The sequence below is a fragment of the Mandrillus leucophaeus genome, unplaced genomic scaffold, assembly GCF_000951045.1.
Source record: "Mandrillus leucophaeus isolate KB7577 unplaced genomic scaffold, Mleu.le_1.0 Scaffold364, whole genome shotgun sequence".
Lineage (NCBI taxonomy): Eukaryota > Metazoa > Chordata > Mammalia > Primates > Cercopithecidae > Mandrillus > Mandrillus leucophaeus.
In genome coordinates, this window is record NW_012103854.1 from 1,553,900 (window position 1) to 1,581,536 (window position 27,637).

Here is a 27,637-nt window from a genome sequence, read left to right on the forward strand (position 1 = left end):
CACCATAGCAGAGACTTGGAACCAACCCAAATGTCCATCAATGATAGACTGGATTAAGAAAATGTGGCACATATACACCATGGAATACTATGCAGCCATGAAAAAGGATGAGTTCATGTCCTTTGCAGGGACATGGATGAAGCTGGAAATCATCATTCTAAGCAAACTGTCACAAGGACAGAAAACCAAACACTGCATGTTCTCACTCATAGGTGGGAGGTGAACAATGAGAACACATGGACACAGGGCAGGCAACATCACACACTGGGGCCTGTTGGGGGTGGGGGCTGGGGGAGGGATAGCATTAGGAGAAATATCTAATGTAAATGATGAGTTAGAGTACAGCAAACCAACATGGCACATGTATACCTATGTAACAAGCCTTCACGTTGTGCACATGTACCCTAGAACTTAAAGAATGTAAAAAAAAAATTTGTGGGAGAACAACATGGAAAATGTTAATGATACTTTTTCCTCATATACTTATAAATATGTGAATATTATAAAGAGGAATATTTATAAAGTTTAGAAATACATAAGACTAGAAGAATATACACATAAATGTTATAAATGATTACCTCTGAGTGGTAAGAATAAAAAGGTGATCGTTGCTCCTTTATAGTTTCCTGCATTTTCAAATTTTCTATGAAAACTGTATTACCCTTTTAAAAAGCAGAATAAAATATTGGCTTTGAACTATCTGGTTTGCAATGAGTATGTTCTTGCCTAAAAGAAGAAGTAGGTAACCTTTCAATGTCCTTTCTTTGTAAAACTTCATTCTTAGTGAGTTTTAGAAATAAGACTTCATTATTAGGCAAAGGGCCAAGCACAGTTACCTAAACCAGGAGCTAACAACCTTGTGTTAGTGTTTTTTTTGTGGTTTTTTTTTTTTTCCTTCTTTTTCAAGACAGAGTCTTGCTTTCTTGCCCAGGGTGGAATGCAGTGGCGTGATCTCAGTTCACTGAAACCTCCACCTCCTGGGTTCAAGCAATTCTCCTGCCTCAGCCTCCCAAGAAGCTGGGATTACAGGCATGTGCCACCATGCCCAGCTAAGTTTTTTGTTTTTTTAGTAGAGATAGAGTTTCACCATGTTTGCCAGGCTGGTCTCAAACTCCTGACCTCCAGTGATCTGCCTGCCTCAGCCTCCCAAAGTACTGGGATTACAGGCATGGGCCGCCGCGCCCAGCCTCCTTGTGTTAGTTTTATTGAAGTAACTGGCTTATACTTTGCCATGTAAATATAATTTATTCTTTCAGATTTTATTGACTAAGCATGCTGTTAATCAGAGGCCAAAGTCAAAGTCCTGAGAATCCACTTAAGAATAAGAATGTTAGACACCAGAGGAATCTAAGAGTCCTTGTGTTACAACTCTCTCTTTTGACCAGATGAAGAAAACAAATCAGAAATGTTAACAACATACCCTGGCCAACCCAGTTAGATTTGGACAGAGGTCCCCATGTGGTTTCCACAATGATTTCTGCATAGTAAACAGAAGTAAATGAGGAAGAAGTAAGGAACAGAGAATTCAGCAACGCTTTGGCCTACACAAAAATAAAACATCAGGAATTGGTAACAATTGTGGCCAGGCTAACTAAAGTGACTAACTGTTCCTATGGGTACCCACTTCACAATACATGCATCTCATAAATTAAACCTGCTAAGTCTTCTTACTTTACCATGTCTTTTTCACCAAGATACTGGCTTTTTTTGTTTGTTTGTTTTACTGAGGTATAATTTACCTATAGTGAAATATACAGTTAAGTTTTGACAAGTGCATACATCCAAGTAACCAACACTTCAATCAGAATATAGAACATTTCTACCACCCTAGAAAAAATTTTCAATGTCCTTTCCAGCCAATCCACCCTGTTCTAATGTCTATCACCATAGGTTCATTTTGTTTGTTCCAGAACTTCATGTAAATGCAGCTATTTAGTATGTACTCTTGTGCCTCGCTTTTTCACTTGGCATGTTTTTTGATATTTATCCACGCTGTAGAGTGTGTCATAGCTGATTCATTTTTATTGTGGTATAGTGATCTATCAAATAAATATACCATAGTTTTCCCTTCCCCTGCCCCCCTCTTTTGTTGTAGGACATCTGGATTGTGTTCATTTTGGTGTTAAATAAAAAATAAGTCCTAATCCTGGCACCACCTTGACCAAATAAACGGATGTTTTGGGAATTGGATTTTGTGACTTTTGAGATTCTGCCTTACACTGATATTTATTTTTTTTTCAGGGGCCTTTCTCCCGTCATCTCTTCTCCAGGTAAATCATACATAATATATGCAAGTGGAGAGGAATGAAGTGGGTGATATTGAAGATAGGCACGTTTATTTATTCATTATACAAGACATAAAGGCTAAATATAGGAAACAATATCCTGGCAAGTCTCACATTCTAAGCTCAGAAAAGACTAGTAAATCTGCAAGGTGCAAAAAAGAGGCAGCAATAGTGACAACCTATTAAGTTTAAACTATTATCAAGAACCCAGTGATAACTATTATAATTACAGCTTTTGTTTATTGAGTACTAATTGCTAGACATTGTGCTAGTTATTTTATTTAATCCCTATGCTTGATATAGGTATATTTATTATCTCAATTTCAGTTCAGGAACATGGAGGCTCAGAGAGTGCATAAACACATATATAGAAGACACTCAAAGGAGTATATACGAAGCGAATCATAAGAACTTAAAGGGAACGAAGGTGTTAATTTTTAAATGACCTGTGGAGTTGTGCAACTAAATAGTGCTAATAACATTTCTACTTTCTCTCTTCATTAGCATTTTGCAAACCCTTCTTAAGCGATGCACTCTCTCTGTTCATACTCATTGACTCTGGATGGGTGTGGTGTGTGGCATTTACCTCCCGAGAATTACAAACCAACTGAACAATTGTAGTTTTACAAATAGAGTAATTTAATACCACTCTTTATAACAAAATAAGTACTCAGCTATTTTAGATATACTGTAACCAAGAATTCTGGCCAAAATCCATGTAGAACAAGAAGGATATAGGTAGGAAAGTGGGTGGCTTAAAATTATCTTTAGGGTCTCAATAAAAATGATTTTTCCCATAATCCTCTCACTATCTTTCTTACCACTTCTGCCCACCCAAAAGATCTCTTAGTATTCTCTTCCTTTACTGCTTCTGCTATTACTTTTTTACCTATATAAAATAAGAGACATGAAGCAGAAAGTATTCCTTTATGTGGCAAAATCGCCCTGAATGTAATTTGGGGAAATTCATCCTTAAGGAGCACTGAATGAGCTGTGTGGTTTCATGTTTAAAATAGTGTATCCAGCTGGGCATGGTGGCTCTCGTCTGTAATCCCAGCACTTTGGGAAGCTGAGGTGGGCAGATTACCTGAGGTCAGAAGTCCGAGATCAGCCTGGCCAACATGATAAAACCCTTCTCTACTAAAAATACAAATTTGTCAGGCGTGGTGGTGCAGGCCTGTAATTCCAGCTACTCAGGAGGCTGAGACAGGAGAATCGCTTGAACCAGGGAGGCAGAGGTTGCAGTGAGCCAAGATCACACCACTGCATTCCAGCCTGGGTGAGAATTCTATCTCAAAAAATAATAATAATAAAATAAAACAGTGTATCCATAATATGATGAACAGTATCACTTCCTGTATTAGTTTGCTAGGGCAGCCATAACAAAATACTACAGACTGGATGTTTTAAACAACAGAAATTTACATTTATATCCTCACCATTCTGGAGACTAGAGGTCAAAACCCAAGGTATCAGCAGGGTTGATTTCTTCTGAGACCTCTCTCCTGACTTGCAGATGGCTGCCTTCTGACTGTGTCCTCACATCCTCTTTCCTCTCTCTGTCCTTATCTCCTCTTCTTTAGACACCAGTCATAGTGGTAAGAGCCCATCCACAGGACTCCATTTGAGCTTAATTACCTCTTTAAAGGCCCTTTCTCCAAATACAGTCTTATTCTGAGGTACTGGGGGTTAGGACTTCCACATATGAACGGTGAGGAGAGGCCAAATTCAGCCCAAATTTCCTATCTGCCCCACAGATCTGTTAACATAGTGAAAATGAGAGATTTAGGAAAACACTATACATGCAGTTACATCCTGTACAATATAAAAGGGTGGCTGTTGGAGTTGTTAAATTAGTCACAGCTTCAACTATTTTAAAATCATTTGTGAATTTAAATTGCTTGTATGGGATGATGTATATAGCGGCTCTAGAGAGCAAAGCCCTAGAATCAGATGACATCCAGAATGTCATGTTGAAGATCATATCTGCAAAAAAGTAGTTTAAATTTTTAAAAACTTCTCTTAACAATTTAAAAATTCAAAAAAACTGAGAAAAGTAATCTCACAAGTAGTGGTTAATCATAGAAGATGAGAGGTGTGGAGGTTTTTTTTGTTTGGGGTGCATAAGCTTAAAATAACATGAAAAGCTTGTCAAAAAGAATATGAGAACAGAGTGGACTTGAAATTTAACATCCTACTGGCATCACTTGTTTATAGAAAAATAAAATGGATCATGTATTTAGAGGATTCCCTATGCTTTATTTGGTCACATTTTTATAGGTACAGCATGGTGTTCAAACTTTTCATGTAAGGAGAAAAATGAAAAGGCTAGAAAAATGGCCCAGTACAGACAGCTCTATGCTCAACCCAATTTGAACAGAAACTACAGGATTTGGCCTAAACAAGACAGAAAGGGAAGCCCTTATCAGGAAAGCCATTATCTGGGAAGATTAAATAAAGTAAGACTTTGTTTTTAAAGTATTATACAATTCATATCCAATATTTCAACCTCAGCCTTTCAAGTGTTGTCTAACACCAATAATATTGCCACCCTTCCCTTAACCGGTTTTCTTTTTATATTTCTGGCTACTTAAATCCCCCAAGCAAATTCTGGTTTCGCTATTTCTGGATTTAAGTACATTTTCTGCTGCACCCAGGCCACACGCAGGAATGGACACAGCTTTCGCTCTCTGCATAGAAGTTTTCTAGCCCAGGGCAAGTTCTCAGAACGTGACTCCTGCCTCGCTGCCCGCCCCTCGCTTCCCCCACTCCCGCCATCATCCCTTCCGCAGCGTTGGCTGCCCAGCCGACACCCACAGATTCTGCATTCCATGGCTTCCTAGCATCCTGCTGTCTCTGCGCGGAGAAAAGGGTGCTGCGAATCCCGGTTTGGATAAAGAACTACACCGAAGCCTGCGGGAATATGGCGTTGACCGCATTCTCCCAGCTCAGGGTATAGGTGCTAAGGCCGAGCTATCTCACTGGCCTGCTCACCAGTTTCCCGCACTCAGCACAGATCCTAGCACGGTTTATGCACTTCGTAACTACGCGCTTGCGTTTGTCAACTGACAAACGAGTGATAATCACAAACGAATGACACAAGCGAATCCAAGAGCCAATCAGAGCGCAAGGTTGTGTTGCCAGCATCCCAGTTTCAGGGACCGTCACCACCAGACCCGACCCAACAAAGCGGCGTAACGGGACTTCGGGGCAAACCTCAGGTTCCGTACCCGCTCGCCCGCCAACCCCCTCCGCCAGGCAGCCGGCGCGTCTCCAGGTTCCGCCCGGGCGTCGCTGAATGGAGGTGGCGGGGAGAATGCGCGCGGCACAGCCAATCCGGGCGCGCTTCTACGGCCCCTGCCCGCCCCCGACCTTCCAGGGCACAGCAAGACACTGACGCCGCGGGGCAGGCAGCTGCGTGCGCGTCTCCTCCAGGCAGCAAGGGGAACGCGAGGCCGCCAGCGCCCCGACCATGTCCTCTCCGGGGCCGCCGCAGCCCCCGGCCGAGGACCCGCCCTGGCCCGCGCGCCTCCTGCGTGCGCCTCTGGGGCTGCTGCGGATGGACCCGAGTGGGGACGCGCTGCTGTTGTGCGGTCTCGTAGCGGTGCTGGGCTGGAGCTGGCTGCGGCGTCGCCGGGCGCGGGGCATCCCGCCCGGGCCCACGCCCTGGCCCCTGGTGGGCAACTTCGGTCACGTGCTGCTGCCTCCCTTCCTCCGGCGGCGGAGCTGGCTGAGCAGCAGGACCAGGGCCGCAGGGATTGATCCCTCGGTCGTCGGCCCGCAGGTGCTCCTGGCTCACCTAGCCCGTGTGTACGGCAGCATCTTCAGCTTCTTTATCGGCCACTACCTGGTGGTGGTCCTCAGCGACTTCCACAGCGTGCGCGAGGCGCTGGTGCAGCAGGCCGAGGTCTTCAGCGACCGCCCGCGGGTGCCGCTCATCTCCATTGTAACCAAGGAGAAGGGTGAGCGGGGGCGGGGGGCGTGGTCGGGGGGCTGTGGGTACGCGGATGCAGCGGATGAGTCTCCAGGTGCGCGGGTCTGCAGTTCCTGTGCCCCTTCCCGCCGCGCGCCCCCAGCCTGCCTCACACCTGCATCCTGAACTAACATGTGTTGCTGGCTGCGGCGCCTCTCCTTCCTGATGCCTTTAAGATCCCATCAAGTAGTGACGGACGCGTGACTTGTTCATACTCCAAGATCAGAAGTAGAAAAGTCATCCGGAGGTTGAGGGAGAGTAATAGGGATAGCGGGAGGACAAGGTGGCAAGCCAGGTTCCATCTTTCCAAAAGTAGTCTTCCCTTCCACCAGCTGTGACCTCGGAGACAAACTTTGGCCCCCATGTTAGAAAGAGGGAAGGATGTTCTTTTTACCTTGTGAGTTTCAAATGCAAGAATTTAAGATATTTTCCAATAAGATAAAAAGTCCAGAAAACACGGTAGAAGCCTATTACCAAATCTCAGGCGCTGGTTCATAGCTTCTGATTCCTGCGTATGGGAGTCTAAATTGGACATTTTTGCGGGTTGGAAAACGTGTTATCTGCTGCAATAAAATGTCCAATCTAACCTGTCTCTACCGTCCCCCTTTGTCTTATTGGCTGGCTTAGGTCTCTGACTTCTTTTCTAAGTCACTCCTATCCATCAGTCAGGTGTTAAATGCCTTTTCCTCGGGGAAGCCTTTTCTCACAGTCTCTCCAAGTAGGGTAGGCTCCCTTATTAGAACTAGGTCCCTTACCCAAGCACTTTTCCTTCACTGCACTTTTCAAAACTGAAGCTACATAACTTTATGACCTTGGGCCTGGATGTCAGTCTTCACCACTGTTCTGACATTTAGGAGGACAGAGTCATTACTGCCTGAAACATAGTAGGAGCTCAAGTATCTATTAAATAAATGAATGCTATTTCCTGTCCTTATGACATGGCAAAGAGAGATCTAGGCTTTTCAGAATCTGATAAAGCCAGAGTTTTGCATCAGGATTTTAAATGAAAAAGACAAATATTGTATGATCCACTTATATGAGGTGCCTCCTAGCATAGTGAAATTCATAGAGACAGAAAGTCTCAGTTTTGCAAGATGAAAAAGTTCTGTGGCTGGACAGTAGCAGTGGTTGCACAACAGTGTGAAAGTACCTTATGCCATTAAGGTGTGCACTTAAAAATGGTTAAGATGGTAAATTTTATATGTATTTCACCACAATTTTTAAAAAAGAAAAGAAAAGCAGGTAGGTTTTCTCCAGGCAGCCATGAGCTCAGAAGAGAATTCTAGGTAGAAGCAGTATTACGAAAGCATGCAGTGGATGAGGTGTGAACTATGACATTTGTTTTTCAGTGGGGCATTTGAAGTATTATGATCTTTATCTCTACTCATTTAAAATCCTTAGCATAATGTCTTAGAGTTCATCCATGTTGTGGCATGTGTGAAAATTTTCTTTTGAAGACTGAATAATATTCCATCATATGTACAATCATCCCTCCTTATCTGTAGGGGATTCCTTCCAGGACCTCCTGCGAATAACAAAACCCTAGGATGCTCAAGTCCCTGATATAAAATGGTGTAGTATTTGCATATAGCCTATGCATAGGGATCTTGGATACTTTAAATCATCTCTAGATTATTTATAATACCTACTACAATATAAATGCTTTGTAGATAGTTGTTATACTGTATTGTATAAGGAATGACAAGGAAAAAAGTCTACACATTCAGTACAGATGCGGTTTTTTGATCTGCGGTTGGTGGAACCCACAGATGTGGAACCCATGAATGTGGAGGGTCGACTGTATATACCACATTTTGTTTACCCATTCATCCATTGATAGACACTTGTGCCTCCACCTTTGGGCTATTGTGAATAATGCTGCTATGAATAGAAGGGTACAAATATCTGAGTCCCTAGGAGTTGCTTGATCATGTGGTAATTCTAGGTTTAATTTTTTGAAGAATCATCATACCATTTTCCAGTGAGTGCACCAGTTTACATTCCCACAGGGGTCCCAATTTCTCCACGTCCTCACCAACACTTTTTTCTTTTTTTTTCACACTTGCTTTTAAGATTGGGCTTAAATGTTACCTCTTTGAGAATGTGTACCCTGAGATGCTTCCCTACCCTGCAGAACGAGATTAACTTCTATGATACTATTGTTTCATTTTAAGACCTTCCCAGTCTCTTCTAATCAATCCATAAGTCTTATTGACTCCTACAGTAGATATGTGCTACATCCATCTACTTTTCTCCATCTCTACTGCCAGCACCCTCATCCAAGCTACCATCATTTATTTATTTTTCTTTTTTTCTAAAGCTACCATCATTTCTAATCTGATACTTTAGAAGCCTCTTGACTAACCTGCTTGCTTCCACTCCAGATTTGCATCCACAGAGCAGCCAAAAGGATCTCTTACATAAACTATGAATCAAACCCTGTAGCTCTCTGGCTGAAACCAACTGCCTCCCCACTCCATACTTGACCTACTGTGGCCTGAAGGATCTGGCTGCTGCATTTCTCTTTTTCAGTTCTCCTTTCATTTGTACATTTCAGCCTGGCCTTCCTACTCTAGACACACTAACCTGATTTCTGCCATGCCCGGGCCTGCCTCAAGGTACAATGTTTGTCTTCTTTGGGCCTGGAATAACTTCTTGCTTGACTGATTGCTTGTCATCCCTCAGGCCAATTGTTACCTTTCAGTGCTATATTGGTCAATGCCCAGTACCACCTCTTATTTTATCTCATTCATATTTTTCTCATTAAACACTGGGAAGTATAGTATTTAGCCTATTACCACCCCCACCTCTCAATGGAATGTGAGTTTCTTTAGGGCAGAGATTTTGTTCCTTTTGTTAACCACTGTATCCCTACTTCTTGGCACAGAATAGAGAACCAAAAGATGAATGAATTTGTGCATACAAGCATCTATTGATGTACGTATCACATTTTATTATAATTTGTTTTGTGTGTCTGTCTCTTCCTCTGGATTTCTTAAGGTAGGAATTAGATTTTCTTCTTTGAGATATTAACAGTATAGTTTCCAATTCTTAAAAAAACAGTTTATCAGAGTGCTTCTTGGTGGCTGTTTGGTTGAGAATCTATAATAAGGTCATTTCTAAGCATTAGTTGGACACTGCTTACTATTAAATCTCTATTTAGAAAAGAGTGGGGAGCCTGGGGGCAATTTGGTGCTTCAGTAGTATCTCAACTCAAGTATTCCCCCAAGAGACAGGGTTTTCTTAGGCAATGCTGCTCTGGTATGTGTTGGGTGAATGTGCTGTCAAAGAATTAATGAGAGAAATTTCAGTGGCTGGAGAAGGTGTTGACAAGATAATACAAGGCAAGAACCATGTGGCATAAAGAAAATGCTTGTGGACTTAACTTGGAATAAAGAACAGATCATCTGAATAAGAAAATGTAGCTAGCAGAGGATTTTTTAAATAGAACTTTTTCAAGAGTGAAGAATAAAAAGGGAGGGTGTGAATTTATTTCAAGATGATCATCAGAGGATGAAGGAGCAGATGAGTTGTGAGTGGACTTCCCAGATCAAGAAAGGGACAGCATTATCAGCCTGAAGAAGAAAGGTCAGTGTGACTACAGTCAAGATGCTCAGCTCAGCAAGACTTGAGGATAGCTCAAACCATCTTTGGCTACTGTACCCAGTAGCAAAGAAGTAAATGTGATATTATCCAGAAACAAGATGTGTAGGCCATAAGAGAAAAGAAATTATGTTAGGAATTAGAGGCTGATAACATTATTCAATATTTATTATTTTTTGAAAGAACTTTGCTGCTGAAGTTGATGAGAATAGCAGAGAAGAGTATGTTTCATAAACAGTGATGTGCGAAGAGAGGCTAGATATAGTTGACTTAATACATTTGCTGAAAGTTCCAGATGTAGGAAGTTTATTTGTTATGTTTAAATTTTTCAAAATTTCATGATTAGACAAGTTGGTCATCTTCTTAAGCCCATAAAAACTACAGTAAACTAGGTAGGCCATAAAGATGCTGTGTCCATCATTCTGATTGATTCTTAAGCACAAAAAGAAAAGAAAACTACAAAATCAGAGCTAAGTCTACCAGAGGAGTGTTTCACTCTTAAGTGTGCTGCTAAGGTGTCCCCAAAAGTTTATGTATTAGAAACTTAATCCCTAATGCAACAGTGTGGAGAGATAGGAACTTAAAAGATGATTAGGTTATGAGAGCTCTGCCCTCATCAATGGATTAGTGCTGTTATCACCAGAGTGGGTTAGTTATTGTGGGAGTGGGTTTCTGATAAGAAGGATGAGTTTGGCCCCCTTTCTCTCTCTCTCTTTCATCCTCTCTTACACTTCTGCCTTCTGCCATGGGATGATGCAGCATGAAGGCGCTTGCCAGATGCCAGTGCTATCCTCTTGGACTTCCCAGCCTTCAGAACTGTAAGAAATAAATCTCTGTTCTTTATAAATTACCCAGCCTGTGGTATTGTTATAGGAACAGAAAACAGGGTAAGACATGTGATCTGTTTCTTCTAAAAGGTTTGTATACATCACATTTTTATTTTAAAATATTCAAAGTAAAGCTCAAAGAACAGTATAAACTTGATTATCTGCAGCTCAGATCTGCTTCAGATTCATAAATAACACATAGCTTTATTTGGTATGTTCTTCTAAAACTTGCATATGTTGGATACTTAAAGTATCTTTCTCTAACTAGCTTTTGTTATTTAAAAGTGTTATGTTTTAACCATATTATGCAGTATTCCACTAAATAGAATGAATAAAATGGCATCAAATTCTCTATTTCACTGTTGATAAAAATTAGGTAAATTTTACATTTTTTTGCTCTTACCAACTATGCTACCACAAATGTTTGTAGGACACTAGTCATGAAAGTAGAAAAAGAAACACTGATTTGACTTGTAAAACCTGATATGGCTCAGATAGTATCACTGGAGACTTGGAGCAAGAGTCAAAGCAAGTTGCAAAGCCATAAAAATAGAAGGTAAAACGAAATTTTGAAGAATTTTAAAAGTATGGGATAGATCAGTCTGATACATACCTCAAAGGAGAACAAGATGCAAAATGAAATTAGGAAATGAAGATAAATAGAAAATGAAAGTTCATCTGGGGAATTTGAAAATGAATGAAAATGCAATAAAATAGGTATTTGAACTGATTTTGAAATAGTTATGCACTCACATTGAGATGGCCTGAATTCTCCCACTAATAGGAATACTTCTATGATCCCATGGAAGAAAAGGGTAAGTGTAATCAGTGTATGACACCCTCTCTGTTCAGTAGGTAAAGACGTATATGTGGTCAATGTAGAATTGCTTCATGTTTAATGTATTTTGAGTATTTTTATTATAGTAGTATATGTTACTGGAAAACAAAACAAGGAAAATGAAAAAATGGACTGAAAATCATCTGTGATCAGCATTATTTTGAGATAGTATTGACATTTTCATGTATCACCTTCCAGTCTTTTTTCTACATGTACATGTATTTTTAGAAATATATTTGCCTCCTTAAAATGGAATAATTTTCATAATTTTAAAAATTGCTTTTTATCACTTAAAGTATTATGAACGTATTTTCATATTATTAAATATCCTCCTTTAAAGTTCTTAGGAGCTGTATAATATCCATTTGTGAGAATGTATCAATGTCAATTTAGTCTATCCTTTATTTGGTTTGAGTGGATTTTTATGTTTCCACTGCCTAGCACCTGTTCCTTGGACAAGAATACCCGCTTCTTCTGAGGAATTCTTTATTTCTGACCTCAATCCCTTTTGTTGATTGAACAGGAGATGCCATATCTTTACATGAACTTACCTTCTTGGCCACAGTGATAAGTTGAGGGACACACTGACCAAAAGTGGACTGATCAGAATTTCTAACCTTTTTGTAACTGGTTAATCTGTAGGCCAGGCACAGAACTCAATAATTCACAACTACACATCAAGCCCTACATAATTTTGGGATAAGAATAGCATGACATAGTTAGAAACCTCAAGCCACAAAATAAATTTAAGGTATCTCAAGTTGGTATCACCGCAGGACACCCTACTGAAGCATTTGAATCCTTCCCCAGAATTTCTCAGGTTGAATCTAGAAAATAGAGGGCTTTTTCTTTTGGTGGTGAAACTGGGAAAATAGGCATCTCAGGATAGTTCATGTTTCATTGAAAAGCTGGTTTGCAGTTGGAAAGAATGAAGTCAGACAGAGAGGAGGGAAAAATAGATACAGGGAGAAAGAGTTCTGTGACATTTAGTACTCCCTGAGGTGGCAATACCCTTTCCTTCCTGTTGTTTCATTCCATAGCCTAACTGGCCTGTTCGATGAACTAGCTTGAGGGTATATTTTTGTTATTCTGAAGCAAGAGTCCTGATTTTTGCTTCCGAGCCATTTCGGTAGACAAAATGTTTCTAAAATACAAATTTGGAGTTTAAAAATCGTTAATAGACGGTAAGATCAAGGACCTAACAAAGGAAAAGTAATGTTTTTTGATAAAGAGGACAAAGCAGAGATGTTATATGTGATATATTAAATAAGGAGAGGGCCAGGCGCGGTGGCTCATGCCTGTTATCCCAGCACTTTGGGAGGCCAAGGCGGGTGGATCACCTGAGGTCGGGAGTTCAAGACCAGCCTGGCCAACATGGTGAAGCCCCATCTCTACTAAAAATACAAAAATTAGCCGGGCTTGGTGGCATGCGCCTGTAGTCCCAGCTACTCAGGAGGCTGAGGCAGGAGAATCACTTGAACCCAGAAGGCGGAGGTTGCAGTTAGCTGAGATCGCGCCACTGCACTCCAACCTGGGTGACAGAGTGCAGCTCCATCTCGAAAAAATAAATAAATAAAAATAAAGAGAGAGGGTAGGTGGGATTGGTATCAAATCCTAAAGCTGGTGTGGAAGACCATATCTATCCAAGAAAAGAGGAGGCCCACCAACACATGGCCGCTGAATACTCTGCAGCAGAAGACTTGCTCATGGTTAAAGACAGGAGGAATGATTAAACTTTGGTAGCCTAGGAAATAGTTTATGGGCCTTTATTACACAAAAGGAGAGTTCTGGTTTCAGGAGTGGTTAAGACATTTCCACTCCTTCTTTGTCGCAACAATCACATACCATACCAAAGGGATGCTCAACAGAAGCACATACTCTATCTACATTGAAATGAAATGACACATCTACATTTCTGCACCGTAACACCTGAAGACAAAGTGGCTATAGGATTGGCAAATGACTTAATAGAGTGGAGGATGACTACACCTAAGCATCTACAGAGGGGAATGCCAGTGGAGTATGAGAGGATAGAATGAGAACTACTCCCCTAGTTTACCATGCAGAATCTCAAAAAGGGTTAGAAATTGGAGGTACCAGTGATCATAGGAGACAGAAATGAGCCAGTAGACTGAGAAGAAGGATAGTGTGAAATGCACATAAAATAAGATCAGGTCCTTATCACTGACCCCACCCCTGCAGAAAATAGTAAGTAGATGCTCTGGAGGGCCTTGGCTGGAGAATGGGGGTGGGGAAGAGATACAGCCTGGCAAAATGAAAAGTTGTTTCTAGACAAAGACAGAACTCTTGAAATGCTTCAACTGGGTGAAAGTTTGACAAAGAACACTCAACAACCCTAGCCACCAACAAAAGAAAACAAGGACGTTTGTCTGTCTTGGCCTGGACCTTGGCATAGAAAATGTTTTCCCACCCCCAGTCTAACCAGCAACTATATGCTTGACGCTGCCTTTCCTTTCCTTTACTTTTCTTCTCTTTTCTTTCTTCTCTTTTCTTTCTTTTTCTTTTTTTTTTTTTTTTTTTTTTTGACAGAGTCTCACTGTGTCACCCAGGCTGGAGTTCATTGGCATGATACCGGCTTACTGCAGCCTTGACCTCCCAGGCTCAAGTGATCCTCTCACCTCAGCCTCCCGAGTAGCTGGAACTACAGGCTTGAGCCACCACACCCAGCTAGTTAAATTTGTTTTTATTTTGTAAAGACAGGGTCTCACTGTGTTACCAAGGTGGTCTGGAACTCCTAGGTTCAAGCGATCCTCCTACCTTGGCCTCCCAACCTGCTAGGATTACAGGCATGAGGCACCATGCCTGGCAGATTTTGCTGTTTTAATGCAAAAACAGCCATAGAACATATGTAAACAAATTCATGTCACTCATGAACTGGCTGTGTTCCAGTTAAACTTTATTTATAGATCATGAAATTTGAATTTCTTTTTTGCCCCTTGATTTTACACTAAAGGAAAGATTTAAATTTCGTATGATTCTCACATGTCACAAAATAATCTTTTGATTATTTCAACCATTTATTAATGTAAAAACTAGTCTTGGCTCTCTGGCTGTACAAGGGCGGCAGGCTGGATTTGGCCTTTGGGCTGTAGTTTGCCAACCGCTCAACTAGACTTTAAGTAAGCATGTTAAAAATGTAAGAGTGAACATTCACCCTGTTTGTCTCAACAGGAAGATGAGAAGGAAGGGGGAAAAGAATGAGCAAAGCAGATAAACAAATCTCAAAATAGTATGTTAGAAATTAGAATAAATGTAAGAGGACTAAACTTACTGGCTAAAGGACAGCTTGCCAGAATGGATATTTTTTATATCCAATTATATGTTGTTTTAAGAGACATAATCTGTCTTCCCCAAGAAAGAGACATTCCCCCAACATAAGGGTACAGAAAAGTTCAAAATGAAAAGGTGTTACAATACTAAGAAAATACTTTAAAAAGAAAAGCCGGTTCTTTTTTGACAAAAGGTACTCTAAATGATACTTTATTGTTAAGAAAAAGAGGGCATTCATGATAAACGGATCCATTTTTAAAAAATTTTAAAAACAGGAAGATAGAATTCTAAGCTTGAATGTACCTAACAATGTCATCTAATATATATCTATATTTAACAGCATATATATAAATATAAATCTGTATAGCTACATTGATATTTATCTACCTTTAGCAAAAACTTACAGAACTGTAAAGAGAAACTGATAAATCCACCATTATAGCAAAATAGCTTAATATAAGTATTTGGTTGAGAGATCAAATAGTTAAAAATTTGTTAAGGATACAGAAAATTTGGCTTTGACCGTTATCAAGCTTTCTGTATTGGACATAGAGAGAGGACATATTCCTCAAAATTACTTGGACAAACATTCTTCTCAACTTTATTTAGAAATTTCATTGGCCACATACTAGGGTAAAAAAGCAAGCAAATGTCAAATATCAGCATAAGATAAACCAGGTAAGGTAGCAAAGAACACTTAAAATAGAAATTTTTTGTTTGTTTGTTTGTTTGTTTTTACTTAAAACCAAATAATGAAAATACATGGAAACAAGACTGGGGGACTGCAGCTAGAGTAGTACCCAGACAGAGGCAAATGTAGAGCTTTAAATTATTTATTAAGATAGAGGTCTGACGATTAATGAGTCAGATTGCCAACGTTATAAATAAACCTAAAGGAAAAGAGAAACATGTTCCAATTTTAGACAAATTCTTTCAGAGACAAAGACTACACCCTGGCTTGCTTTAGGAGGCCAGTATATTCAAGACACATACAGCATGAGAAAGGAAACTTATAAGCCATTGTCATTCGTGAATATACTATTTTTAAAAAACTTACATTAGGAAACAAAGTCCAGCAATTTTTTAAAGAAACTTAAAAACAAGCAAGTTTAGATTCATTCTTAGATTACAAGTTCAATCATCATAAAGAAGGCAGTTTTCAAATTAATGTAGAAATTAAGTGTATCTGCATGAGAATGGAGACGTAGAAGCTACAAAGTGGGCGTCCAAGCCAGGTTCTGCCAGCAGAAAGTCTGCCTCTCCTGGGGTCTTGGTGGCCACATCCAGAGACAAACAGGCTCAGGGTGGGGATGGGGTCCGAGGGTGAACCCAAGCCCTCCCAGGAGACAACTTAGCTGCCAGTCACCACCTATTAGGCTCCTCCACCCACTGCCTGCACCTCAGCAAACACCTCCTATGCTCCGTGGATCCCCCAGACCTGTCTTTAAAAAAAAAAAAAAAGAAAGAAAGAAAAAGAAAAAAGAAATTAATTGCAGTTCCAACCAAATCCCTAAATAAGTTTGAGAAATTGATTTTGAAGTTTTTGAAACAGTTTTTAAAAAGAACGAGGTTTTGTAGGGAAGAGGGGACTTCCCTATTCGATATAAAAATTAAAGTCTATTTATATCTTATTATAAGGTAACAGTAGTTAAGACAATGTGCTTTGAGCACAGTAATAAATACATAGACCAATATAACCAACTAGAAAGCCTGTCAACTGGCCCACCCCTATAAAGGAAATGTTTGTCAGGGACAGCATTACAGATTGGTGGTTTGGTGAGGTGGAGTGAGGACCCTTTGACAAATCATACTTGAACAATAGGTTGTCTACATATGGAAAAAATGTTTGGATTCCTACCTCACAACAGGTAGGAATACCTAACACAAATATCAATTCCAGGTAGATTATAGAAACTTAAATGTGAAAATTTAAAATTTTTACAAGAAAATAGAGAATGTGTTTATGAACCCATGGTAGGAGATTTCTAAAATAAGATATGCAGCACAAATCAAAGGATTGATAAATACAACTATATTTAAAACTTCTGCTTAACAAATACCACTTAGAAAGTAAAAAAATCACATGATAAAAGATCTGCTATGCATTTCAAATATATAAGAAAAAGAAAATTGCACAGTAGATAAATGCAAATTACAGAATAGGAAATCTGGCCAATAACTATATAAAAAGCTGCTCTGACCCACTGGTAACAATCAGAGAAATGCAAATAAAAATCACATGAGATACATTCCAGGCTTCTGTTGACAAAACTAAAAACATTGACAAGTATCAAGTGAGGGCAACTATTCTGAACAAATGAGAACATCTAAACACTTCTATGAATACACTTTCAGAGTACTCTCCACTTCAGAGAGTAATCCGCAATATCTAGTCATACTGAATATGTACATATCTTATGACTCATCAGTCAGTCCAGTCTTAGCAATGTCTTTAAAATTCTGAGGAAGTCCAATGGTAGAATAAATAATGACGCATAATCTTTAGAAATTCGCCTCCCATGCATCCTTTCTCAGAAGCTACTAGAGGATGTGCTTCAGCAAAATGAGGGAGTAAAACAAAGAGGAAGAAATATAATTCAGGAAATGGGTTCTGATACAAAAGAGTCTAAGAAAATTCCCAAATAATGACTAATAGAAGTCATAGCACCTGAACCAAAGGCCTACAGAGCAACCACTGCAGATTTGAGCAGACATTTGGAAGATTCCAACAAGGAAAGTGGAACTGATAAATTGTCTGATACGTTTGACTGCATGGATGTTTACATTGAAAGACATTTTGTAGGGATATGAGAAAATTTAACCACAGAGCAGGGTCTTTATTTCATTTGCAGCTGTATCTACTGCACCCCCATGCCTGGCACATAGTAAGAATTCAGAAGTAATGTGGGAAGGAAGAAGAGCTAGCCAAAATGATAGAGTATGCCATGGAAAATAGGATGAAATAGGTGACAGAAAACAAGGAATATTTGAGAACAATCTGATATACCTGGGAGCAATTTTGTGGGGTTTGATGGTGGGATGTATAAGTGAAAATCAAATAGGATGTAGTTGTGGATGACCTTAACATGTTCATATGTTTTAAAATCAGGGCTGCTGCCAATAACATATTTTAGATTACCTGCCAGTTATCAGATTCCAAATTTTGATGTCCAATAGTTCTAATCTAGTTGGGCTGTTCATTTAGTCAGCTAATACTTAACAACCTCTCCTATGTACCAAGCACTATGCCAGAAGCTGGATTTTAATGGTGAGCACTATGAGATATGGTCTCTGCCCTCATTTTAATCTGTTGCTATAGTTATCCTTCAGTTCAGAATGTTTAGAATATGGGGATATATAGCTTGAAATATTTATTGTCTTTTTTTCTTTGTTTAGAGGCAGGGTCTTTCTCTGTCACCCAGGCTGGAGTGCAGTGGCATGATCATAGTGGACTGCAGCCTCCAACCCCTAGGCTCATGTGATTCTCTGACCTTAGCCTCTTCAGTACCTGGGGCTTACAGATGCATGCCACCATACCTGGCGAATTTTTTTTTTTTAGAGATGGGGTCTTGTTCTGTTGCCCAAGCTGGTCTTGAACTCCTGGATTCAAGCAGTCCTCCCACCTCAGCTTCCCAAATCTCTGGGATTATAGGCAAGAGCCACTGTACCTGGCCACCTGAGAAATTTTCTAAGCCTGGATTCACTCTTATGAAATGTAATACTTTGAAATGCACACTAACTTTGGAAAATGAAACTCATTGCTTTTCATTTCACCAGGAGTTACTATCTATAATAATAAGCTTTAGAGCAAATTCTCCTAATTTAATTAGATATGATTTTTGTTATTAGAAACACATACTATCTTGATAACTAAATTTTGCCAATCATTTTTCTTGACTAGTGGTCTTTATCTATATATGAGGAGTTTTCCATAAGTGACTTGAAAAATACAGAATGCACTCCATGGTAGGTCTGTTCAGTGTTATCAGGAATGCTGTTTCTCATCTTCCTTTCTTGGTGTCCCTTTGCAGGGGTTGTGTTTGCACATTATGGTCCCATCTGGAGACAACAAAGGAAGTTCTCTCATTCAACTCTTCGTCATTTTGGGTTGGGAAAACTTAGCTTGGAGCCCAAGATTATTGAGGAGTTCAAATATGTGAAAGCAGAAATGCAAAAGCATGGAGAAGACCCCTTCTGCCCTTTCTCCATCATCAGCAATGCCGTCTCTAACATCATTTGCTCCTTGTGCTTTGGCCAGCGCTTTGATTACACCAATAGTGAGTTCAAGAAAATGCTTGGTTTTATGTCACGAGGGCTAGAAATCTGTCTGAACAGTCAAGTACTCATGGTCAACATATGCCCTTGGCTTTATTACCTTCCCTTTGGACCATTTAAGGAATTAAGACAAATTGAAAAGGATATAACCAGTTTCCTTAAAAAAATCATCAAAGACCATCAGGAGTCTCTGGATAGAGAGAACCCTCAGGACTTCATAGACATGTACCTTCTCCACATGGAAGAGGAGAGGAAAAATAATAGTAATAGCAGTTTTGATGAAGAATACTTATTTTATATCATTGGGGATCTGTTCATTGCTGGGACTGATACCACAACTAACTCTTTGCTTTGGTGCCTGCTGTATATGTCACTGAACCCCGATGTACAAGGTAATTAATAGGTGTTTCCTTTGTTCATGGCAAAACCAGGTAATTTAAATCAGGATTAGCAACCTCAGTGATCTGGTGGCTCCTAACACTGAGCAGTGTCTTCAGGCTGGCAAACAAATACTTGCAACTCACAGGGAGTTGGTAAGATGTTAACAGTGAAACCCGAGTTTCTAGATAGTAGGACTGAGGTCATAACTTGCTTACCCCTGCTTAAATCTCTATGGGTTTGATTCTGTGTGAAATCTATGATCGTGAAAGACCTTTAGAGAAGAACATTCTAGAGCTGAAGGGAATCATAGTGCTGATCTGAACATATCTTGTTTTTTTGAAATTGGAGAACAAAGGCTCAGAGAAGTTGTGTGACTTTCACAAGGTCACACAGCTAGTTCTACCACCTCAGTCCCAATAGATACTGAAAGTCCATGGCAGTTCAGAGTAGAAGAATACAGGGAGGATGGTGTATTATTAGTTTCTGTTGCTGTTATAACAAATTACCACAAACTGAGTGGCTTAAAACAACACAAGTTTCTTAAGAGATCTATACATTGTAAGTCTGATATATGTCTCATTGGGCTGAAAATCAGGACGTTGACAGGGCTGCATTCCTTTCTGGAGGGTCTAAAGAAGAATCAATTTCCTTGCTGTTTTTGGCTTCCACAGCTCATGGCTTCCTCCTTCTGTCATTGAAGGCAGCAGTGTTGCATCTCTCTGACCATTCGTTCATAGTCACATCTTTCTCTGACTCTGAACTCAACTGGGAAAGGTTATCTGACTTAAAAACCCATGTTCTTAGATTGGGCACACCCAAGTGACCCAGGATAATCTTCCCATCTCTATGTCTTTAATTACATCAGTTTAGTCCCTTTTGCCATGTAAGGTATCATGTTTACAGACTCCAGGGCATTGGGGTGTGTACATGTATGGGCCCTTATTCTGCCTACTGTAGATGTGATTATACCTACCTGTATTAGTTAATTATTGCTGGGTAGCAAACTACCCCAAAATTTGCTAGCTTTACAAAAACCACCACCATGTATTATCTCCCAGTTTCTGAGGGTCAAGAATCCAGGAATGACTTCCAGTTTAGGGTTTCTCATGAAGTTAGAGTTAAGATGTTGGCTGGGTCTGCAGACTTGACTGAGACTAAAGAATCCAGGTCCAGGGTGGCTATCCATATGACTGTTAGCCAAGTTCCTTACCACTCTGACCCTTCCATAAAGCTGCTTCACTTCCCCAAAAGTGAGCAACCTGAGAGAGAGAGAGAGTGGCAAAGATGAGGAGCCACAGTGTCTTTTATAATCTGATCTCAGAAGTGACATGTCCTCACTTCACCCTTATTCTCTTGGTCACATAGACCAACTTGGTACAGAGTAGGAGGGGACTGCACAAGGATATAAACCACAAGAACAGGGAATATTGGGGGCCACCTTAGGCTATCACATGTTGTCTCAGTCTACTTAGAGAGTCAATCCCATGTTCATATGAGAGTATGACTTAGGATGCTCCTGAATCCAGAGTGCTTTCTCTTTGGCCCCTCTGTATGTTACTATCCTACTTCTAAGTCACAGGGTAGCACAGGCACCCTGGGGCTAGCTGTCTCTACTTGAAATGTACGACCAATGCTTCACCTTTACTGAGGCAGAGTCAGGCCTGAACTGCCAACTGACCAGTTAGGTATTAGCGGTGATGGAAAGTATGCAGAGGAGGGCAGGTTCAACTCTCTCCCACACTTATCTTCTGGTTTATTCTTCCCTTTTTACATAGAGAAGGTTCATGAAGAAATTGAAAGGGTCATTGGTGCCAACCGAGCTCCTTCCCTCACGGACAAGGCCCAGATGCCCTACACAGAAGCCACCATCATGGAAGTGCAGAGGCTAACTGTGGTGGTTCCACTTGCCATTCCTCATATGACCTCAGGGAACACAGGCAAGTCCAGGGTCTTCCTCTTTGAATGCCCGTGAGGGAAGCAGGGCCCTCTAATCCAGGGTAGTTGAGGTGAGGGGTGTGGTGACTGTTGCCTAGCTTGATCCTTCTAAAGATTTAGTATTGTGTCCTAGATAATAAAATGTCTAGGGAATGTTCAGCCCTCTGCTGTGCATCACTGGTTGTACTAGAATTCTACCACTGCTTAGTTTTACTAGTAGCTCTATAGCCTTCAGAACATGCACACTTATACTGGCAAAACAAATGATGTCGAAATTTAAATTGGCTATGTTGGCAGAAAAAGCTCCAGAATTGACAAAGGCAACTCTCCCTCCTTTTCATGGAGGTCAGAAGAGCTAATCTAAATGTGGATTAAGGATTTTGCCTGAAAATTATCTTACTTCAACTTTTAAAATTCTGCAGCTGAAGCATAAATATTAAATAATTAGAAGGCTGGGCATGGTGGCCAACACCTGTAATCCCAGAATTTTGGGAGGCCGAGGCAGGCGGATCACTTGAGGTCATGAGTTCGAGACCAGCCTGGACAAGATGATGAAACCCCATCCCTACCAAAAATACAGAAATTAGCCAGGCATGGTGGTGCACAACTGTAGTCCCAGCTACTCAGGAGGCTGAGGCAGGAGAATCGCTTGGACCTGGGAGGTTGCAGTGAGCTGAGATTGTGCCATTACACTCTAGCCTGGGTGACAGAGCAAGACTCTGTCTCAAAAAAAAAAAAAAAAAAAAAAAAGGTCAGGTGCAGTGGCTCACACCTGTAATTCCAGCACTTTGGGAGGCCCACGAGGGTGGATCACTTGAGGCCAGGAGTTGAAAACAAGCCTAGCCAACATGGCAAAAACCCATTTCTACTAAAAATACAAAAATTAACGGGGCGTGGTGGCACACTCCTGTAGTCCCAGCTACTCAGGAGCTGAGGCAGGAGAAGAATCACTTGAACCCAGGAGGCAGAGGTTGCGGTGAGCCAAGGTCATGCCACTGCACTTCTGCACTTCAGCCTGGGCGACAGAGTGAGACAGCCTGTCTCAAAAAAAAAAAAAAGAATAGAAAAGCCCATCTTATTCTAAAGTCACCTGTTTCAGCCTCTCACCTACAGCGAAATATGTCTATTTGGTCATGTCCAGACTCTTTAAACATCCCTATTAACAAGGAATTTACCTCTGGAGTCAGCCCATAGTGTAATGGGCTTGATCTAGTTTTAAGACAGTTATAGCATGCCATTGCTTATAAATGACATTGGATCACTTAACAGGTTTTTTTTTTTTGGTACAAGTTAGATAGACCGTGTTTATAGTATCTTTTGGGCACTGTTTAAAGTGCATATTGACTTGTCAGCTAGTAAAAGCCAGGGTTGGCTTCCCTGTGTATCTCTTTATCTTAGTTTACCTCCTCACTATATTGTTGTACATAAATGACCCTGTAAACTAAGTTTTATACATATTGGGAATTTTAATTTTTAGGGAAAGTTTACTTGAAATGCCCTATTGTTTTTGTTTTAGTGTTTTATCTTCATTGTAATGTTTTTATGGTTTTATGTATTAATTCAGCATTCATTGCAACATTGCCTGCTCCCTGTCTCAGGTGGGTCCTGGGATGGTGCAGGGAGAGGGATGCCAGTTGACAAGATCATATCCCTGCCCTCAAGTACCTCACAGTTTGGTCTCAGCCAATTAAAGTACTAGGTATATAACTACATTTTTTTTTCCAGATAATGATGTTTAGGGAGAACTACTAGTAAAAGCATACTGAATAACACCCATATGTTGTCTTTTGTTTTAGTGCTCCAAGGGTATACCATTCCTAAAGGCACATTGATCTTACCCAACCTGTGGTCAGTACATAGAGACCCAGCCATTTGGGAGAAACCGGAGGATTTCTACCCTAATCGATTTCTGGATGACCAAGGACAACTAATTAAAAAAGAAACCTTTATTCCTTTTGGGATAGGTCAGTTACACTTTTTTAAACTGCGTAATTTTTAAAAGAAGTAGAACTAAAATAATATTTTATTATTTCATGTTGTTTTAAAAATGTTTATTTCTTGGCAAGTTAATGTAAGAGAAGGGATCAATAATTTACATAAGGCATCTCCTCTATGTTCACTTCAGATTTTAATAAAGCAGTTGGTTTTAAATCTCTAAATTTGATTAGAAATTTTACTTTCAGGGCTGATCAGGAAATTTTGGGGGGTCCCAGGGAGCTACTGAAGTTAAGAGCAATTTCTGATCTGGTCTGGTGGGTGAGAGGATGGGTTCTCTAATCTCAACAGTTCCTCTTTTAGGTTCCTAGATTAGGAACATAGGATTCTTTCTATGGAAAAAGGGAGGCTCTAGGGATGCTTAATCTGAATTTTTTTGCCTTAATCTTCCAGGTAAAAGTGAAGGAAAGAGGCAAGTAGGCAGAGAAGAGACAGGGTAGCTGCCACATTGGATCCGTCTCTAGTTCCTGTCTAGAATGAGGATAGGTCTTTATGAGTAGGAGTTAAAATGTGTATTTGATATGTAAAAATTCTGATCAGCATATGCTGTGGGAGGCTATGTAGTATAAATGGCAATTTGATTTAAAAACTCCATCTGCATTTAGAATACTCAATTTAGATATTTCCTATAAATTTGTACTTTTTGAAACAGGAGAAGGGATGGTGTTATAATCCTTCATTTTTTTCTGATCTCATTTTTAGGGAAGCGGGTGTGTATGGGAGAACAACTGGCAAAGATGGAATTATTCCTAATGTTTGTGAGCCTAATGCAGAGTTTCGCATTTGCTTTACCTAAGGATTCTAAGAAGCCCCTCCTGACTGGAAGATTTGGTCTAACTTTAGCCCCACATCCATTTAATATAACTATTTCAAGGAGATGAAGAGCATCTCCAAGAAGAGATGGTAAAAAGATATATAAATCTTTCTAAGCAGATTCTTTCTACTGCAAGGGACAGTGAATCCAGCAACTCAGTGGATCCAGGTTGGGCTCAGAAAGATCAGAAGGAGGGTAAAGCATACTGGGAGCTTTCATCTTGGAGGATTCCTCAGCAGGATGCTTCAGCCATTTTAGTAATGCAGGTCTGTGATTTGGGGCATAGAAACCAAAGTACCTAGGAAACAGGAGATCTGGATTTTACTTGCAGTGGCTTCCACCAATGGGCTGATCTTCTCATTTCTCAGTGCCTCAGACATCCCATATGTAAAATGAGAGTAATAAAACTTGGCTTCTCTCTACCTCTCAGCACTAATGATGGTCAAATGCCTTACATCTTTTCTGGTATCTCTAAAATGCTGTTAAGCTCTGGAGAAGAAATTCAGGAGAAGAAGATCTATCAGCTGGCTTTTAAAGACCTGTGACAACATGAAAGTGGTGTTCAGCCTGTAATGCTTTGTCAGAGATGGGTGTGGATTTAGGTTATAATGGGGGAGAACTTTTCTCAGCACAGATTCTATGCCAGCTTCTTTGGGCTTGTTCTGTTATTATCTGTTATTTTGTTTATGATTTTAGTTTTTACTTTTTGTAGATGTGGGATGAAGTGGGCTCTGTCATGTATATTGAGGAAAAAAGAAATTATAATTTTAAAAAATCCCTTGTAGGATTATTGTATAAATTTATATGTCTACCTTCTATTTCAACTACAGGAGCAGTGAGCCTTGCTAAAGAAGTAGCTTCATGGCAGAATTCCTTTCTACTGAGTTATTTGCAAAGATGCAGCTCGGCCTTTTTACTTAAGGCCTGAATGGTGAGCTTGGGGATTTTGATGCTGGGACTCATCAGGAAAGGATTCTGCTTTCAAACTATACTGAACATTCCTGTCCTAGCCTCCCTGCCACCAGGCCAATGTATCTGATCCTTGAATACACTCTCAAAGAATTCACTCTCTTTTTATTAAGAGAACTAAATTGTTTCTAAATGTAGAAGGTTCCTCTGGAAGAGCAGTTTTCAGCAGGGGTGGTAACCCCTTCAGCAGGAGTTTGGAAATGTGTGGGTTTGTTTCTTGGTTATCATAATGATGGGGGTGCTACTGGCCTTCTGCTGCCATGGGACCAGGAAGCTAAATGTCAAGGTAGTCCTATACAGTGAAGAATTGTCCTGCTCAAGATGCCAGGATTTCCCCCAGTGAGAACATGCTCCAAAGAATGACCACCCCTTTCTTTTATTCTCCCACAGTGCTCCATGTACAGAAGCAAGCATAGTAGTAATATGAGCAACCATATTCCTGAACCTTTCCTCATGCTGGCTCTACACTTAATCCTTTACTTGTATATTTCTGTAATTCTTACAGAAATTTTATTAAGAGGGTGGCATACTGTAGTGGATGACGCTGAGGCTTAGAGAAGGTAAGGCACAAAGTTAAAAAGTAACATCACTGGGTTTCAAACCTACTGGTCTCTGTGACTAAAGAACACTTTCAGAATCACTTCTTGATTCTGCCACCACTTGATCCCATAACAGGCTACCCCTTGGCCTCATGCTGGAGTTGTGTGTGTCCGTCTCCATCCCAGGCTGAGCTCCTTGAGGTCAGGATGTCATGCTGTTTGCCTCCCTCACAGTGCCTTGGTCTTAGTGGATGCCCAGTCATCTTGTGAAGGACTTTTAAGAAGTGTACTTAAGAGAAAAATCCTACCTTATTTGTATAATTACAAGTCATATTTTTGTTGTTTAAAGGTGACAAATCAGTGTATGTTATTTGTTAATGTCCATTAAAGCCAGTTTTTAAAAAATCACCGGACTTTTGTGTTTATCATTTAAAACAACCATTTTAAACAAACTTAGAACGATGCCTTAGCTGTTTATATCTAACAGAATGTAAGCTACCACCACCTGAAGACTGGGCCATATCCAGGGACCTCTCATTCACTTTCCTAAAGGAGAGAAGCAGCTACTGCTGTTCCTACTGATAGAGAAGAGGGTGAGAAAAGATCCAGAGTGGTTGTTACTTCGGGAATTAAACGAAAGATGAAACCCTGAACTTAAACACTTCTGTCTGACTGGCCTCCTGTGACTGATCATCCTTCTTTGCTCTGTTTTCCAGATAAATGGAGACACCAGATCTCCCCAGCCTCTGACTTCATCTGCCGTTAGCCATACTCTGTGTAGTTAGATCTCAGTCTGGGAATGGCATTCCAGGGCAATTGTGAACATGAGGCTAGATTTTCCTTTGATTTAGCACATGCCTAGGCAAACTTTTGCAAGCTCAAAAAATGAAAATAATATCTGCTTAATCAAAACAATCAGAGGAAGAAGAAAAGATATTTTAAAATAATTGACTGATTTTTGACTCTACATTCTTTATCTACCATACTGCTCTTTTCCTTTTTAAAAATATTATTAAGCACTTTCAATATAGATAAATGAAATACAGGCTAATCTTTAGGTGTCTTAAGAACTTTTGCTTTTTGAAAAAGAAAAGCTAATAGCCTAACTGCAGAGGAACTGAGTGGATGGGGCGGCTGCTGTATAGATTTTTAGATGAGATGATACAGTGTGGATTACAATGCACCTTGGGCAGGACAGTTTGTTCTTGATGTGGAATTCATATGCTTTTGAATTGTACTAATAACTCAGCATTAGCAAGTGTATTACTCCTTAAATTCTACAGACATTTTCAATATTCCTAACCAAAGAGTTTATAGCTTACTTGAGAAGAAGTCTGTTCTTGGAGAGATGTTGAAATTAGATGTTTATTAAACTTTAAAATATAATGCCTTAAGCTATAGCACTTTAAAAACATCTTTACATATAAATTGCTAAAAGGACTGTTAATGCTTTTCTCAGACATGTTGACATTTTACAATTTTGTACATCATGGTTTATTTGAAATGAAAAACTGTACTTTGTTTTATAAGTCTACCTAATATCTCATTTTTGGTTCTCATCTTTAGCACAGTTTTGATGCTTTTATTAAACTATTTTAACTGAGAAAGTGTCATGTCTGGGTTTTATTTGTTTTGTTTTAATTGCTATACAAAATTTTGTTTTCCAGATGTCAAGTTAATGAAAAAAGAAAATAGGCCTCCAAAGACAGATGTTCACAATAGAATGTAAGCATGGTCCTTAGAAACAAGGGTAATTCTTTTAAAATTTCCCTGCGGAGTGAAGTTCTTAGAAGACTGCATCACCGCCCAGGTGTCTTATATTCCCTGTGGAAGCCCAGCATGAGTTGAGAGGAGATGGGCCCACATGAGCCTGCTGTGGCCAGGTATTGAGTGCTGGTCTCACATTTCCCAG

At 40.1% G+C, this 27,637-nt stretch overlaps 1 protein-coding gene and 1 long non-coding RNA gene across 2 annotated transcripts in view; one reads left to right on the forward strand and one right to left on the reverse strand.

Annotated features, from left to right (window-relative positions):
• The window catches only part of LOC105546573, a 69,350-nt gene extending 63,117 nt beyond the window's left edge, over window positions 1-6,233 (reverse strand). The window contains exon 1 of the long non-coding RNA XR_001007120.1: window positions 6,085-6,233. This is a non-coding gene — a long non-coding RNA (uncharacterized LOC105546573). The remainder of the gene's footprint in view (window positions 1-6,084) is intronic.
• Window positions 5,483-27,328, forward strand: LOC105546571 (cytochrome P450 2U1). The gene is made up of 5 exons (XM_011989805.1): window positions 5,483-6,247; window positions 18,849-19,484; window positions 21,249-21,410; window positions 23,205-23,372; window positions 24,106-27,328. Exons 1-5 carry the CDS (start codon window positions 5,758-5,760, stop codon window positions 24,282-24,284), a joined length of 1,635 nt encoding a protein of 544 aa, XP_011845195.1. The 5' UTR covers window positions 5,483-5,757; the 3' UTR covers window positions 24,285-27,328.
• Window positions 27,329-27,637: the final 309 nt, after the last annotated feature.